Consider the following 13,981-nt stretch of genomic DNA (forward strand, 5'->3'; position numbering starts at 1 on the left):
TTCTTAGCATAATGTCTTTATTTTCACAAATTGAAACAAATAAGGGTTCCAATGTATTGCTCTATTGAATTTGACACTAAATGTTATCTACATTAATAATATATGAAGAGTCTGGTTTCTAGCTTATCAAGGGCACAGAAACATAGCAGGTTGTTGCTTGACACAAAAAAGCAAACTTGCCGTCTTTGTGTTCCTTTATGTTTCAGTTGGTAGAATAAGCCAACTACTAACAACCCTGACCAACTATTGACCAACTATCTTTTCTTAGATGTTGTCTAAAAGAAAATAGTTTGATCTTTTGGGAATAGGGCAAAGAAGGTGAAACAGAAAATAAACAAATTTCAAACTCTGTAACAACTCATTCTCAGTATTAATCAACCCACAACATAAAGCCATCAGCTACTGGATTTCTTTTTAATTTCATTTTTTTTTTAATTTATTTATTTTAATTGGAGGCTAATTACTTTACAATATTGTAGTGGTTTTTGCCCTACGTTGGCATGAATCAGCCATGGGAGTACATGTGTCCCCCATCCTGAACCCCCCTCCCACCTCCCTCCCCATCACATCCCTCAGGGTCATCCCAGTGCACCAGCCCTGAGCACCCTGTCTCATGGATTGAACCTGGACTGGCGAGCTATTTCACATATGGTAATATACATGTTTCAAAGATATTCTCTTAAATCATCCCACCTTCGCCTTCTCCCACAGAGTCCAAAAGTCTGTTCTTTATGTCTGTGTCTCTTTTGCTGTCTTTCATATAGCGTCATCATTATCATCTTTCTAAATTCCATATATATGCATTAGTATACTGTATTGGTGTTTTTCTTTCTGACTTACTTCACTCTGTATAATAGGCTGCAGTTTCATCCACCTCATTAGAACGGATTCAAATGTGTTCTTTTTAATAGCCGAGCAATATTCCATTGTGTATATGTACCACAGCTTTCTTATCCATTTGTCTGCCGACGGACATCTAGGTTGCTTCCATGTCCTAGCTATTGTAAACAGTGCTGCGATGAACATAGGGGTACATGTGTCTCTTTCAATTCTGGTTTCCTCGGTGTGTATGCCCAGCAGTGGGGTTGCTGGGTCATATGGCAGTTCTATTTTCAGTTTTTTAAGGAATCTCCACACTGTTCTCCATAGTGGCTGTACTAGTTTGCATTCCCACCAACAGTGTAAGAGGGTTCCCTTTTCTCCACACCCTCTCCAACATTCACTGTTTGTAGACTTTTTGATGGCAGCCATTCTGACCAGCATGAGATGGTACCTCATTGTGGTTTTGATTTGCATTTCTCTGATAATGAGTGACATTGAGCATCTTTTCATGTGTTTGTTAGCCATCTGTATGTCTTCTTCGGAGAAAGGTCTATTTAGTTCTTTGGCCCATTTTTTGATTGGTTTGTTTATTTTTCTGGTATTGAGCTGTATGAGCTGCTTGTATATTTTTGAGATTAATTCTTTGTCGGTTGCTTTGTTTGCTATTATTTTCTCCCATTCTGAAAGCTGTCTTTTCAGCTTGCTTATAGTTTCCTTCGTTGTGTGAAAGCTTTTACGTTTAATTAGGTCCCATTTGTTTATTTTTGCTTTTATTTCCATTACTCTGGGAGGTGGGTCATAGAGGATCCTGCTGTGATTTATGTCAGAGAGTGTTTTGCCTATGTTTTCCTCTAGGAAAACAACACAGATTACAGTGTGATTATGTTTCTCAACAAAGAGATGATTTGAAAAAAAACGAAATAGCCAGCTACCATGTCTTCTTGGGGGTGAGTTTCTATGTATGGAACTATTCGAGAGATGGAATCCGCCTTCTTTTTTCCACTGGGGAGAGGAGTGCACAAAGGGATGGCTGTGGGGCAGAGAAGGATGAATCCCAGATTGTTTCCAGGACTATTACAGCCCCCAAGTAATCCCCTCTCTTGTTCCACACCTGGAATAATTTTAGGGGGCAACCTTGGGGGGAATAAAAGGTCCAGTCAAAATTGAGAAATTGTGCATATTTGTGCTTTGTTGAAACTGATTTTAGGACAGTCTGTTGATTTATGAGTCATGGCATCTCTCTTATTTCATGAGATAGACGATGAAGAGTGAACACATTTTATTCCCTCAGTTGAAACTCTTTCTTTTGAATACTGAATAGAGAGAAAAATACATAAAGCAAAGGTATTTCGTTTATTTCTTCTTAGCTCTCTTGAATAGCTCTCTATAAATTTCCTTTATGAAAATGTCTTAACTCAGATTTACCACTGCTTCTTTTATCCATAGTAGTAATGTCTACATAACTGAATCTGTTTGGTTTGAATATCTTGGTGTGTGTGTGTGTGTGTATGTGTGTGTGTGTGTACATGTGTGTGTGTGTGTGTGTGTGTGTGTGTGTGTGTGTATTCTGTTTGTAGAATAAGCCAACTCTGACCAACTATCTTTTCTTAGATGTTGTCTAAAAGGAAATAGCTTGATCTTTTAATTGAGGTACATGACACTAAGCAGTGTCGGTTGACCAGAATCTAGCTAAAATATGCTCAAAAGAAAACAATGTCTATAAATTTGTGTATAGGGAGGAATTTCACTGGCTCAATCCAAGGAAGAATTAATTGACAAACTGTGGGAGACGAGGAGCTGCACATGTACCTGAACCCATCTAGGTTCTATCTCCGTCTCTTGCCACGGCTTGTCCTCTGCAGGTCTGTTTCAATCTCTCTCATTTCAGGCCAGCCAACAATACCCAAAATTTACATTTGACAGATTTTTACCATGAGAGATTGTTCTACATCCAAAAAAAGAAAAGAAACTTAGGGAAGGACTCTGACTTGGCTTCGTAAGGTACCTACTCCTGGCCTAGTTGACTACAATGATCTCTGGTCAGAAGGCCCCAAAAGGCATTTGTTAAGTCAGCTTGTCCTGTGCTGTGCTTAGTCGCTCAGTCATGTCTGACTCTGTGACCCCATGGACTGTAGCCCACCAGGCTCCTCTGTCCATGGGATTCTCCAGGCAAGAAGACTGGAGTGGGTTGCTATTTCCTCCTCCCAGGAGATCTTCCTGACACAGAGATCAAACTTGCATCTCTTGCATTAGATGACCACCTAAGGTCATCCAAGTTGGCTTAGATGACCTATAACTCCATATTCTATGGTCTTAGGATTTGAATCAGTCTTAGTGACTTCGGGATCTTGCTACACAGTGAGATCTTACAATCTCAGAGGCAAGTATAACTACTGTGGTTTATTCCTTGCCCACCAAGTCACACAGAAATCTCTACTTTCCAAATCCCATTCATTTATGGCAAGTAGTGTGACCTGTGAGAAGTCTGTCTGCCAGTTGTCTCCATTTCTGGGAGCAGTTAGGTGAAGTGTAGGGCAGAGTATCAGTGTCCTGAGTTTATATGTGAGGTGGCAGCAGGAGAGAGGGGACAGGAAAGGAAGTAGGGAGGGTGTCAGGCAATTTTTCCTTCAATTGTGAATACTCAGCTGGGCTATGGTTCCGAGAGGGCCGAACTGCAGATCTGGAACACAGGGATGAATGACCCAGCCCCAAGTCCTTAATTATTTATCTTCTAGGGAAACTGTGATGGAAGGTGAGAAAGGTAAGGTGGAACAATAACTAGAATATGTGCTATGATTTACTGCATGGCTGCCAGTCAGTTTGAATATCAGCTAGATTTTGTTTGTGTGTGTGTGCTCAGTCGTGTCTGATTCTTTGAGAACCCTTGGACTGTAGCCTGCCAGGCTCCTCTGTCCATGGATTCTCCATGCATAAATACTGGAGTGGGTTGCCACTTCCTTCTCCAGGGAATCCTCCTTACACAGGGATCAAACTTGCCTCTCCTGCATTGATAGGTGGATTCTCTACCACCTGTGTGCCACCTGGGAAGCCCAGATTTTGTTTAGTGGCAGGCAAAATTAGAATTCCTCCTCCTCTTGTCCTTATGTGTACCAGACACTAGGGACCAGGGCTTCTCTGGCCTCTGGAAGCTCGACTTGCATGGACAGCTAACTGAAAGGAGACAGCATAGTCATGCCACCAGATGAGGCTTTATCCTTGGGTTGTTGTCCTTGTTAAGTCAGTTTTTTCCTCAGTGCCTTGGGGTCTACAAGATTTTTGCCTGAGGTCTGACTTTCTTCAGGACTGGCTTCCTTTTCTCCTCTCAAGAAGCTAGATGCTCACAAACACATTTTGAAGTTCTTCACACTGTTCTTAATTGAATTACTTAGGACCACAAGTGCTCACTGTGCCATGTTGGAATCTCAAGGGCCTCTAAGACCACTGGAACCCACCAGGCAACATCCAGAAGGCTCTGTTCTTATCTGTGTTGGTTCAGTCTAGTCTGGTGGGAGCAGAGCTTGAAGGCTGGCTTCAACCAAGCCCACCCTGGGATATGCCTGTTTGGGTCTGCAGCTTCACTGTGGTCACCAGGGGGTCCTTGTGTTGAACATGAGAGTCTCCCCAGCCCTGACACCAACTCCTGAGCCCTGGCACGTTCATTCATCCACATTTATTCACTCTTACAGCACTTGATGCACAAAGCCCGAAGCCGGAAGACAGACAATAATTTTCAAGGAACTTCTAGTCGGAAGAGCTTGCAATCTAAGTAGTTTTGTTTTTTTATCTTGTTTTGTTTTTGTGATAAAATATAACAAAGTTTACTATTTTGTTTTAAAGTGCACAATTCAATGACATGAAGTAAAATCTCTGTGATATTTAACAATTACCATCGCCTGTTCTAGGTATTCATATAAGGGAATCATATACAATATTTGTCCTTTTGTGACTGGCTTATTTCACTTAATGTTTTCAAGGTTCATTTTATTGTAGCATATGTCAGAATTTCATTTCTTTTTATAGCTGAATAATATTGCATTGTATGTATATACCACATGTTCATATATCTTTTATGAATAATGCTGCTATGAACATTGGTATCTTTTAAATACATTAACTCATTTAATTCTTATGACAGCTCTATGAATTTAAGTACTTTTTTGGTCTCCATTTTATAGATAGGGATAGTCATGTAGCTGGTCATGGCAAAACCTATATTCAGACCTATAGTCAGAATGCCGTGCACACTGAATTCTACACTGTGCCTCCTTTAATAGAAATAGTTCTTTAAAGTCAATGTGTCCTCGGTACATTATCTGCATTATTTCTAAATCCTTAAGATAGCCTTATGATGTGGGCTTTATTATTCTTGTATTCCGAGTGAAGACATTAGGTTTGGCAAGACGACATGGTGGATGCAGGAATGCCCCAGCGTGCTTGCTTCTCTGTGCTTCCCCCACAGCCAGAAAATAGCAAAAGGCGGCTCCATGGGACATGGGGCAGCACAACCGCTCTATATAGACCACAGGGAGAGGAGCTATCTTGGATATAAACCCATGAGCACTGTGGGGGGATTCAGTACCCCATAGTTGCAGAGATGGTCTAACCAGGCTCTCAGATGAGACTAGGAACGTTGTGTTTTGTTTTGTTTTTGATACTTACAAAATGTTGGGTTTTAGTTTTTTGTTTAAGAACTCACACTCTAACAATGGCTACGCCAATAGTGTCAAAGTAAAGTAGATGATTATTTCCATTGTTGCCTACATTTGGAAAAGATATTCTAAAAAGGACAAATTCTAACCAAAAAAATCTTGACAGAAAAAAATCTACATATGCCTGACCTGGGAGGATCAGTTTTTAATAATTGTAAGTTAGCTGGCTATTTAGATAACGTCTTGCTTCTATTTAGCCATGTGGAAAAGCCATATTCTATTTGCATGACTGCGTGTTGCCCTTCAGACCCTGACCTAGAGCTCTAGTGTTGGCTTTCCTAATTCTTTTCTCCCCTCCTTTTGCAGCTGACTTCAGAAACAAACTATCTTCCCTTTAGAGATCTGGCATGCATAACCTTCACAGCCATCTCCCTCTTTGATTTTGCAGTTTGAGAAAATGGCATGTAACATACCTAACCAACGACAGCGGACAATGTCAACATCTGGAAAAGCTCTGTATGAAATTCTTGGTCTGCATAAAGGAGCATCAAATGAAGAAATTAAGAAGACCTACAGGTACACAGGAAGTTCAATGATGGCATTTCCTGTACTACTAGTGATAGCTATGTTGTGATTGGTGAGTTTCAGAGACATAAGCTTCCTGCTGAGGCCTGGTAATCAGAGCTTTGGAACTCATGTTCCATTCCCTGTTCTACAGTTGAGCAGTTGGGAACATAGAAGGATGATGCTGATTTTATGAAAGAACTCTCCTGTGATGCTGGAAAGGTAGTCTTGTGTTCTAGGCCTGTGTTATTAGAGAGACAGAGACAGACAGACGGATACCGCGAATGACCAGGAGTTGTGGTTAACTGACATGAGATAGCACCACCAAATATGGCAGAGGATTTTAAAAACATAAGGGTTTCTTGCAATTGCTGTATTGTGCTATGCTTTTCAAGTCTTCCATTTTGATCTTTCATATCTGATCTAGTTCCAACTCAGCTGTTTTTGGGAAAAACTGAAATAACTTTTTCTTAAAAGCATCAAGGAATTTAAAAAAGGATTAAGTATAATTGTTTTGCAAAATTTGGAAATTACTAAAAATGAAAATAATAACATTTATCCATAATTTTACCTCTCCTGATGATCACTGAAATTTTTCTTCCAGTCTTTAAAAAAAAAATCTAGATAATACAACCCCTACATTGTCCCCCCTCTTGGCCTCTGGTAACCACTAGTTTGTTCTCTATATCTGTGAGTCTGCTTCTTTTGTGTTATATTCACTAGTTTATTGTATTTTTTCATTCTTAAAATTTTTTCCAGATTCATGCCTTTTATATTTTAGAAAAACATATTTTTTTCTCTGTTCTATTTTTTATTTTTATACAATTTTTAAAGATTACTTTCCATTTACAGTTACTACATATTGGTGATATTCCCTGTGTTGTACAATACATATAGCCTAACTTAAATTCAGCAGTTTGTACCTCCCACTCTCCCACCCCTATACTGGGTGCAAGTATTTTTTTGAATTAGAGGTTTTGGTTTTTTTTGGATACATACCCAGGAGTGAAATTACAGGGTCATATGGCAGTTCTATTTTTAGTTTTCTAAGAAATTTCCATACTGTTTTTCACAGTGGCTATACGAATTTATATTCCCACCAACTAATTAGTTTTCTTTTTAAAGAGGATCTATCATGAATACAGGTGCCGTTTAATATTGTGATTTTTAATGCCTGTAGCCTAGGCTATTCTGTAACTTAATTAATGAGCCATTAAAAAAATATTTTAACTTATTTATTTGGCTGCATTGGGTCTTAGTTGTGGCATGTGGGATCTAGTTCCCTGACCAGGGGTTGAACCTGGGCCCCCTGAACTGGGAGTGCAGACAGTCACTGGACCACCAGAGAAGTCCCATGAGCTATCTTTTAACATGTAAATTCTTTTAATTTACCCTATACTTAATGTCCTTGTACATAAATGGTAATGCATATTTCCAATTATTTCCTAACTTACTGAAAAACAAAACTGTGCCTTTAGAAGAAAAATGAATCAAAAGACAAATGAAAGTTTCAGATTTTAATCAGTCACTTCTTAATTTGGCCTTGAATTAGGAAAACTTTTTTTTTTTTTTTTTTTGCTGTATGGAAGTTTAAAATCTTTAAGTAGGCAAATTTGTTAGTCATTTCCTTTATGGCTTTTGCATAATCTGTTGTGGTTAAAAAGCCTCTCTCTACTATAATATTATAAAAATATTTAACCATTATCTTCTTATAGTACATTTATAATTTTGCTTTTATATTCAATCTTTGATCCATTTGGAGTTTATTTTGGCATGAGAAATGAAGGTAGGATTCCAAATTACTTTTTTCCTAAATCACTAGCCCACCAAAATTTATTGAATTCTCCATTTTTATCTACTGATGGAAAATTCTTTGACTTTGGATTAGAACCTTCACCATGTGGTAAGCTGTGGGACCTGAAATGCCTTCAAGAAGCACATGTTGAAAAATAAATGACAGCTGTGAAAACTGCCATTTGGAACCAAATAGTTCTGTGAAATGGTATATTTCAATCAAAGTCAATATCAAACTTCTAATTTACTTCACTTAATGTGCTAGACAAGTCTTTGCTGTTTCATTGCACCCTAGAGCTGCCCAGGAGTGTGGCTGGAATCTGTTCGGCTTCCTGTGTGTAGATGTCCTTGGTGAAGGTCATTAAACTTGACGTTTAAGGCTGTGGGCTGAGACATTGTGGGGGGGGAGGGGGGTGAGACTAGGAATCAAAGTAAATGCACAATAAGCATAATACCTACAAAGGTGCTTCCCAAAATGAGAAAAAAAGTGATGTCTAACTGTAAGTTCTAGAGCTCACTTTACAAATGTGACTTTTAATTGCCTTTATTTTGTAAGCTGAAATTTCAGGTCATATCCTAATTAAGGCACTAATTATGCTGAGTAGTTTGCAAGTTTAATCATTACAACCTAAAGTCTCTTCATGTAATCAGTGTCTTCCTATTAATTTTGTTTTAATGTCATACAAATATTATTTTTTCAGTTGATTAGGATACTAGTATGCTGCCAAAAGTCTCTCCTTCTAACTAAATTACATATTTGTATTCTGCTAGTTATTCAAAATGTATGAGCAGGCTGAAAAATCCACTGAGAATAGTATTCTTATATTCAGGGATCTGGATCAAAGCAGTGACAATACAGTGAAATTAAAAGTCAGTGAAGTTTAATAAAATTACCAACTGTTGAATCTATATGCTGCTTCACCTCTGTTGTAATCCTTGGTTGTGCTCTTGAATAAGATTGAGCTAGAAATTTTACTTTGTTTTTGAATACATAATATATTCACCTGATTAACATGAGATCACTTAAAATGAAAGTGTTAGTTGTTCAGTCGTGTCAGACTTTTTGTGACTCCATGAACTGTAGCCCATCAGGCTCCTCTGTCCGTAGAATTCTCCAGGCAAGAATACAGGAGTGGGTTGCCATGCCCTTCTCCAGAGGATCTGCCTAACCCGGGGATCAAGCCTAGGTCCCCTACATTGCAGGCAGATGCTTTACTGTCTGAGCCATCAGGGAAGAATACATAAACAGGTATGCAAGAAAAAAGTCTCCTTCCTACCTCATGTCCCCCAGGTTCCCTACCCTGGAAAAACAATTCCTTGTGTACCCTTCTACAGAGAGATCTTATGCCTATATAAGCACATATAGAGACCTTCTGGTCTAGGCAAGATGGTATAGGCTTGTCTCTCCCAGTTCCTCATGCTAACCATGACAAAAAGCTTTGGAAATAACTCAAGAGACAAAAAAAGAGAACCTTCGAAAGGTAGAAGGAAGAAGAAAAGGTGAATTCGTTAGGGACCACAGGAGCAAAGGAACAACAGTGTGACGAGGCCTCGGACGACTCCACATCTAAGCAAAGGTAAGGTGGGCCTGGCCTCTCCCGACACCCGCCGTAGCAATGGAAGGCAGCCAGGTGGTCCTTCACTTCCTCCAAACTGAACGGGAGCCCTGCCAACAGCTCCAGGCAACCCCCACAGAAACGGCCAAGAGGACCCACTGAATGTCTCCCTAACAACAGCCAGACAGAGGACTTTCCCACCCGCCTGAGACTCCTCTCTCTCACCAGAGACCCCACTTTACAGGGGAAATTACCACCAAGGGATTCTGCCACAACAAACACCCAGCCCAGGAAGTGTTTTTGTCCCTGCCCCTGGGGATTCTCTTTCCCCACCTAAAGACACCAAGGCACCCAGCCTGGAGAGGCCCCTTTCACTTCTTCATCTAGAACTGACAAGCACCAGCAGCGGCCCCAGAGGCAGGAGACAGACCAAGCTGACCAAAACAACACCATAGGGTCTGAAAATTAGATTGTCATTGGAACCACCAACCACAAAAGTAGGCTAGGACCTGCAAGCTAAACTCTAACAAAGTGACTGTCTGTTAAAGTAAAAAATTTAAATAGGACCCAGAGGGGCTTCGCTGGTGGTCCCGTGGTTAACAATCTGCCTTGCAGTGCAGGGGACTCCAGTTTGATCCCTGGGCTGGGAAGATCCCACATGCCACAGGGCACATAAACCCATGCATCACAACTACTGAGCCTGTGCCCTGGAGACCACGAGCCACAACTGTTGAGTGAGTGCGTGGCAACTGCTGTAGAGCTGGTGCTCCACAAGAGAAGCCACAGCAATGAGAAGCCCGCACACGGCACCTAGGGAGTAGCACCCACTCACCGCAACCAGAAAAAAACCCCAGACAGCAACAAGGACCCAGCACAGCCGAAAATAATAAATAAATAAATAATTTTTTAAAACTATAGTGTTTTATTTAAAAAAAAATAGAAACCGGAGTCTCATAACACAATAGGCAAAATGTCTACATTAAAATCACTCATGGTATACAAAGAAAAAAGGAAATCCCAACTTGCATGAGAAAAGATAACCACCTTACTCCCACACAGAGATGAACCAGTTATTGGAGTTATCTAGGCATCCTAGAGTAACCATCAAAAAAGATTCAGTAAGCAATTGCAAATTCTCTTGAACTAAGTGAAAAAAAACATGGAAATCTCAGCAAAGAAATAGAAGTAATAAAAAAAAGAACCAAATAGAAATTAAAGAACTGAAAAATTATAGAAATAATACAACTAACTGGATGAGCTTAGTAGTAGAGTGGGATAACAGAGAACAGAATCAGCAGAGGACAGATCAATGCAATATATGCAACCTGAACAGCAGAAAGAAAATAAACTGAAAACAAACAGGCACAGGAAACCGTGAGGCCATTAACAAAAGACCCAACTTTTATAGCACTGGTGTCCTAGAAGGGGAGGAGAAAGAGTGGCACGGAATGAGTATTCAAAGAAATAATGACTGAAAATTCCCCAAATTTGGCAAAATATACAAACCTAGAAATCAAGAGGTTAAGTACATCTCAAATAGAATAAATCTAAACAAGTTCATGCCAAGATATACCATAATTAAACCTTTGAAAACTAAAGACAAAGAAAATATCTTAAAAGCAGACAGAGAAACGACATAATACCTATATGGGAACAGTAATTCAAATGACAGCAGATTTCTCATCTGAAACAATAGTGACCAGAAAGAAGCGATATGACAGTTTTCAAATGCTTAAAGAACTGTGAATTCTATGTCTGGTGAAACTATCAGTCAGTTCAGTCGCTCAGTCATGTCAAACTCTTTGCGACCCCATGGACTGCAGTTGGCAAGGTTTCCCTGTCCATCACCAACTCCCGGAGTTTACTCAAACTCATGCCCATCAAGTAGGTGATGCCATCCAGCCATCTCATCCTCTGTGGTCCCCTTCCCCTCCCACCTTCAATCTTTCCCAGCATCAGGGTCTTTTCAAATGAGTCAGCTCTTCGAATCAGGTGGCCAAAGCACTGGAGTTTCAACTTCAGCATCAGTCCTTCCAATGAACACCCAGGACTGATCTCCTTTAGGATGGACTGGTTGGATCTCCTTGCAGTCCAAGGGACTCTCAAGAGTCTTCTCCAACACCGCAGTTCAAAAGCATCAATTCTTCAGTGCTCAGCTTTCTTTACAGTCCAACTCTCACATCCATACATGAATACTGGAGAAACCATAGCCTTGTCTGTATGGACCTTTGTTGGCCAAGTAATGTCTCTGCTTTTTAATATGCTGTCTAGGTTGGTCATAGATTTTCTTCCAGGGAACAAGTGTCTTTTAATTTCATGGCTGTAGCCGTCACCATCTGCAGTGATTTTGGAGCCCAAGAAAATAAACTCTCTCACTGTTTCCACTGTTTCCCCATCTATTTGCAATGAAAGTGATGGGACCAGATGCCATGATCTTAGTTTTCTGAATGTTGACTTTTAAGCCAACTTTTCCACTCTCCTCTTTCACTTTCCTCAAGAGGTTCTTTAGTTCTTCTTCGCTTTCTTCCATAATGGTGGTGTCATCTGCATATCTGAGGTTATTGATATTTCTCCCAGCAATCTTGATTCCAGCTTGTGCTTCTTCCAGCCCAGCGTTTTTCAAGATGTCCTCTGCATATAAGTTAAATAAGCAGGATGACAATATACAGCCTTGACGTACTCCTTTTCCTACTTGGAACCAGTCTGTTGTTCCATGTCCAGTTCTAACTGTTGCTTCCTGTCCTGCATACAGATTTCTCAAGAGGCAGGTCAGGTGGTCTGGTTATCCCATCTCTTGAAGAATTTTCCACAGTTTTTTTGCATAATCAATAAAGCAGAAGTAGATGTTTTTTTGGAACTCTTTTGGTTTTTTGATTATCCAGCAGATGTTGGAAATTTGATTTCTGGTTCCTCTGCCTTTTCTAACTCCAGTTTAAACACCTGGAAGTTCATGGTTCATGTGCTGTTGAAGCCTGGCTTGGAGAATTTTGAGCATTATTTTACTGGTGTGTGAGATGAATGCAACTGTGTGGTAGTTTGAGCATTCTTTGGCATTGCTTTTCTTTGGGATTGGAATGAAAACTGACATTTTCCAGTCCTGTGGCCACTGCTGAGTTTTCCAAATTTGCTGGTATATTGAGTGCGGCACTTTCACAGCATCATCTTTTATTTGTAAGAGCTCAACTGGAATTCCATCACCTCTACTGGCTTTGTTCGTAGCGATGCTTCCTAAGACCCACTTGACTTTACATTCCAGGATGTCTGGCTCTAGGTGAGTAATCATACCACTGTGGTTATCTAGGTCATGAAAATCTTTTTTGGACAGTTCTTCTGTGTATTCTTGCCACCTCTTCTTGAGATCTTCTGCTTCTGTTAGGTCCGTATCATTTCTGCCCTTTATTGTGCCCATTTTTGCATGAAATGTTCCCTTGGTATCTCTAATTTTCTTGAAGAGATCTCTAGTCTTTCCCATTCTATACTTCAGGAATTAAGGGGAAAGAAAGACATTCTCAGAATAAGGAAAACTAAAACAATTAATCACTAGCAGATCTACTCAAAGAATGGCTAAAGGGTGTTCTTCAAAAGAAAGAAAATGATAAAAGAAGGAATCTTGGATCTGAAAGGAAGAAAGAACATGAAGGACACAGAAATACTGTTGTTGTTCAGTTGCTCAGTCTGATTGTTTGCAACCCCAGGGACTACAGAAATATGGGTAAATACAATTGACTATCCTTCTCATAAGTTTTTTAAATTATATATGATGATTGGTATAAAAATTATGTGTTCTTAGTCATTCAGTCGTGTCCAACTCTTTGCAACCCCGTGGACTGTAGTTTGCCAGGCTCCTCTCTCCATGTGATTCTCCAGGCAAGAATACTGGAGTGGGTTGCCATCCCCTTCTACAGGAGATCTTCCCAACCCAGGGATAGAACCCAGGTCTCCTGCATTGCAGGCAGATTCTTTACTGTCTGAGCTACCTGAGAAACCCATAAAAATTTTATAGCACCGTCTGATATTCAAGACAATGACATTTAAAGTGGAGAGGATAATGGGATCTAAATGGGAGTAAAGCTTCTGCACATCACTCAAATTGGTAAAACACTGTTATCAGTAGACTGTGATAAATATATACCCAACCACTAAAAAGAGTAGACAAATTAATACATTCCAAAAAAAACAAGTAAATCAAGATGGAATCATTAAAAATGTTCAAATAACCCCCAGGAAGACAAGAAAGGGAAATGGAGAAATGAGAAATAGAGGAAACAAGCAGAAATCAAATAGTAAAATGACAGACTTATGTATCAGTAATTATATTAAATGTAAATGGTCTAAGTGTGTTAAATTTTCCCTTTCTTGTTATACAAATGGTAGTGTACTATCATTCCTATCTTGTGTGTTGTATTCTTTTCTAATATATCTTGGAGATCATTCTAAGAAATGGTCAGTTCATAGAGAAGTTTCATTGTTTTCACAGTGCTGTATAGCCGTATGGTGAATGAATCATTTCTCTGTCAATGGATATTTAGGTTGTTTTCCATCAAGGCTTCCTTTGTAAACCAACTTAGAGCTTCTCAGAGAAGGAAACGGAATGTT

General features: G+C 39.7%; 1 protein-coding gene across 3 annotated transcripts in view; it reads left to right on the top strand.

Annotated features, from left to right (window-relative positions):
• The window catches only part of DNAJC5B (DnaJ heat shock protein family (Hsp40) member C5 beta), a 94,128-nt gene that overhangs the window by 36,339 nt on the left and 43,808 nt on the right, over window positions 1-13,981 (top strand). For all 3 annotated transcript variants that reach the window (XM_043880080.1, XM_043880079.1, XM_043880078.1), the window contains one exon: window positions 5,920-6,047. In XM_043880080.1, the coding sequence (XP_043736015.1) occupies window positions 5,929-6,047 (119 nt within the window). In that variant the 5' untranslated portion in view covers window positions 5,920-5,928. The remainder of the gene's footprint in view (window positions 1-5,919; window positions 6,048-13,981) is intronic.

Source organism: Cervus elaphus, chromosome 21 (genome assembly GCF_910594005.1).
Source record: "Cervus elaphus chromosome 21, mCerEla1.1, whole genome shotgun sequence".
Taxonomy (NCBI): domain Eukaryota; kingdom Metazoa; phylum Chordata; class Mammalia; order Artiodactyla; family Cervidae; genus Cervus; species Cervus elaphus.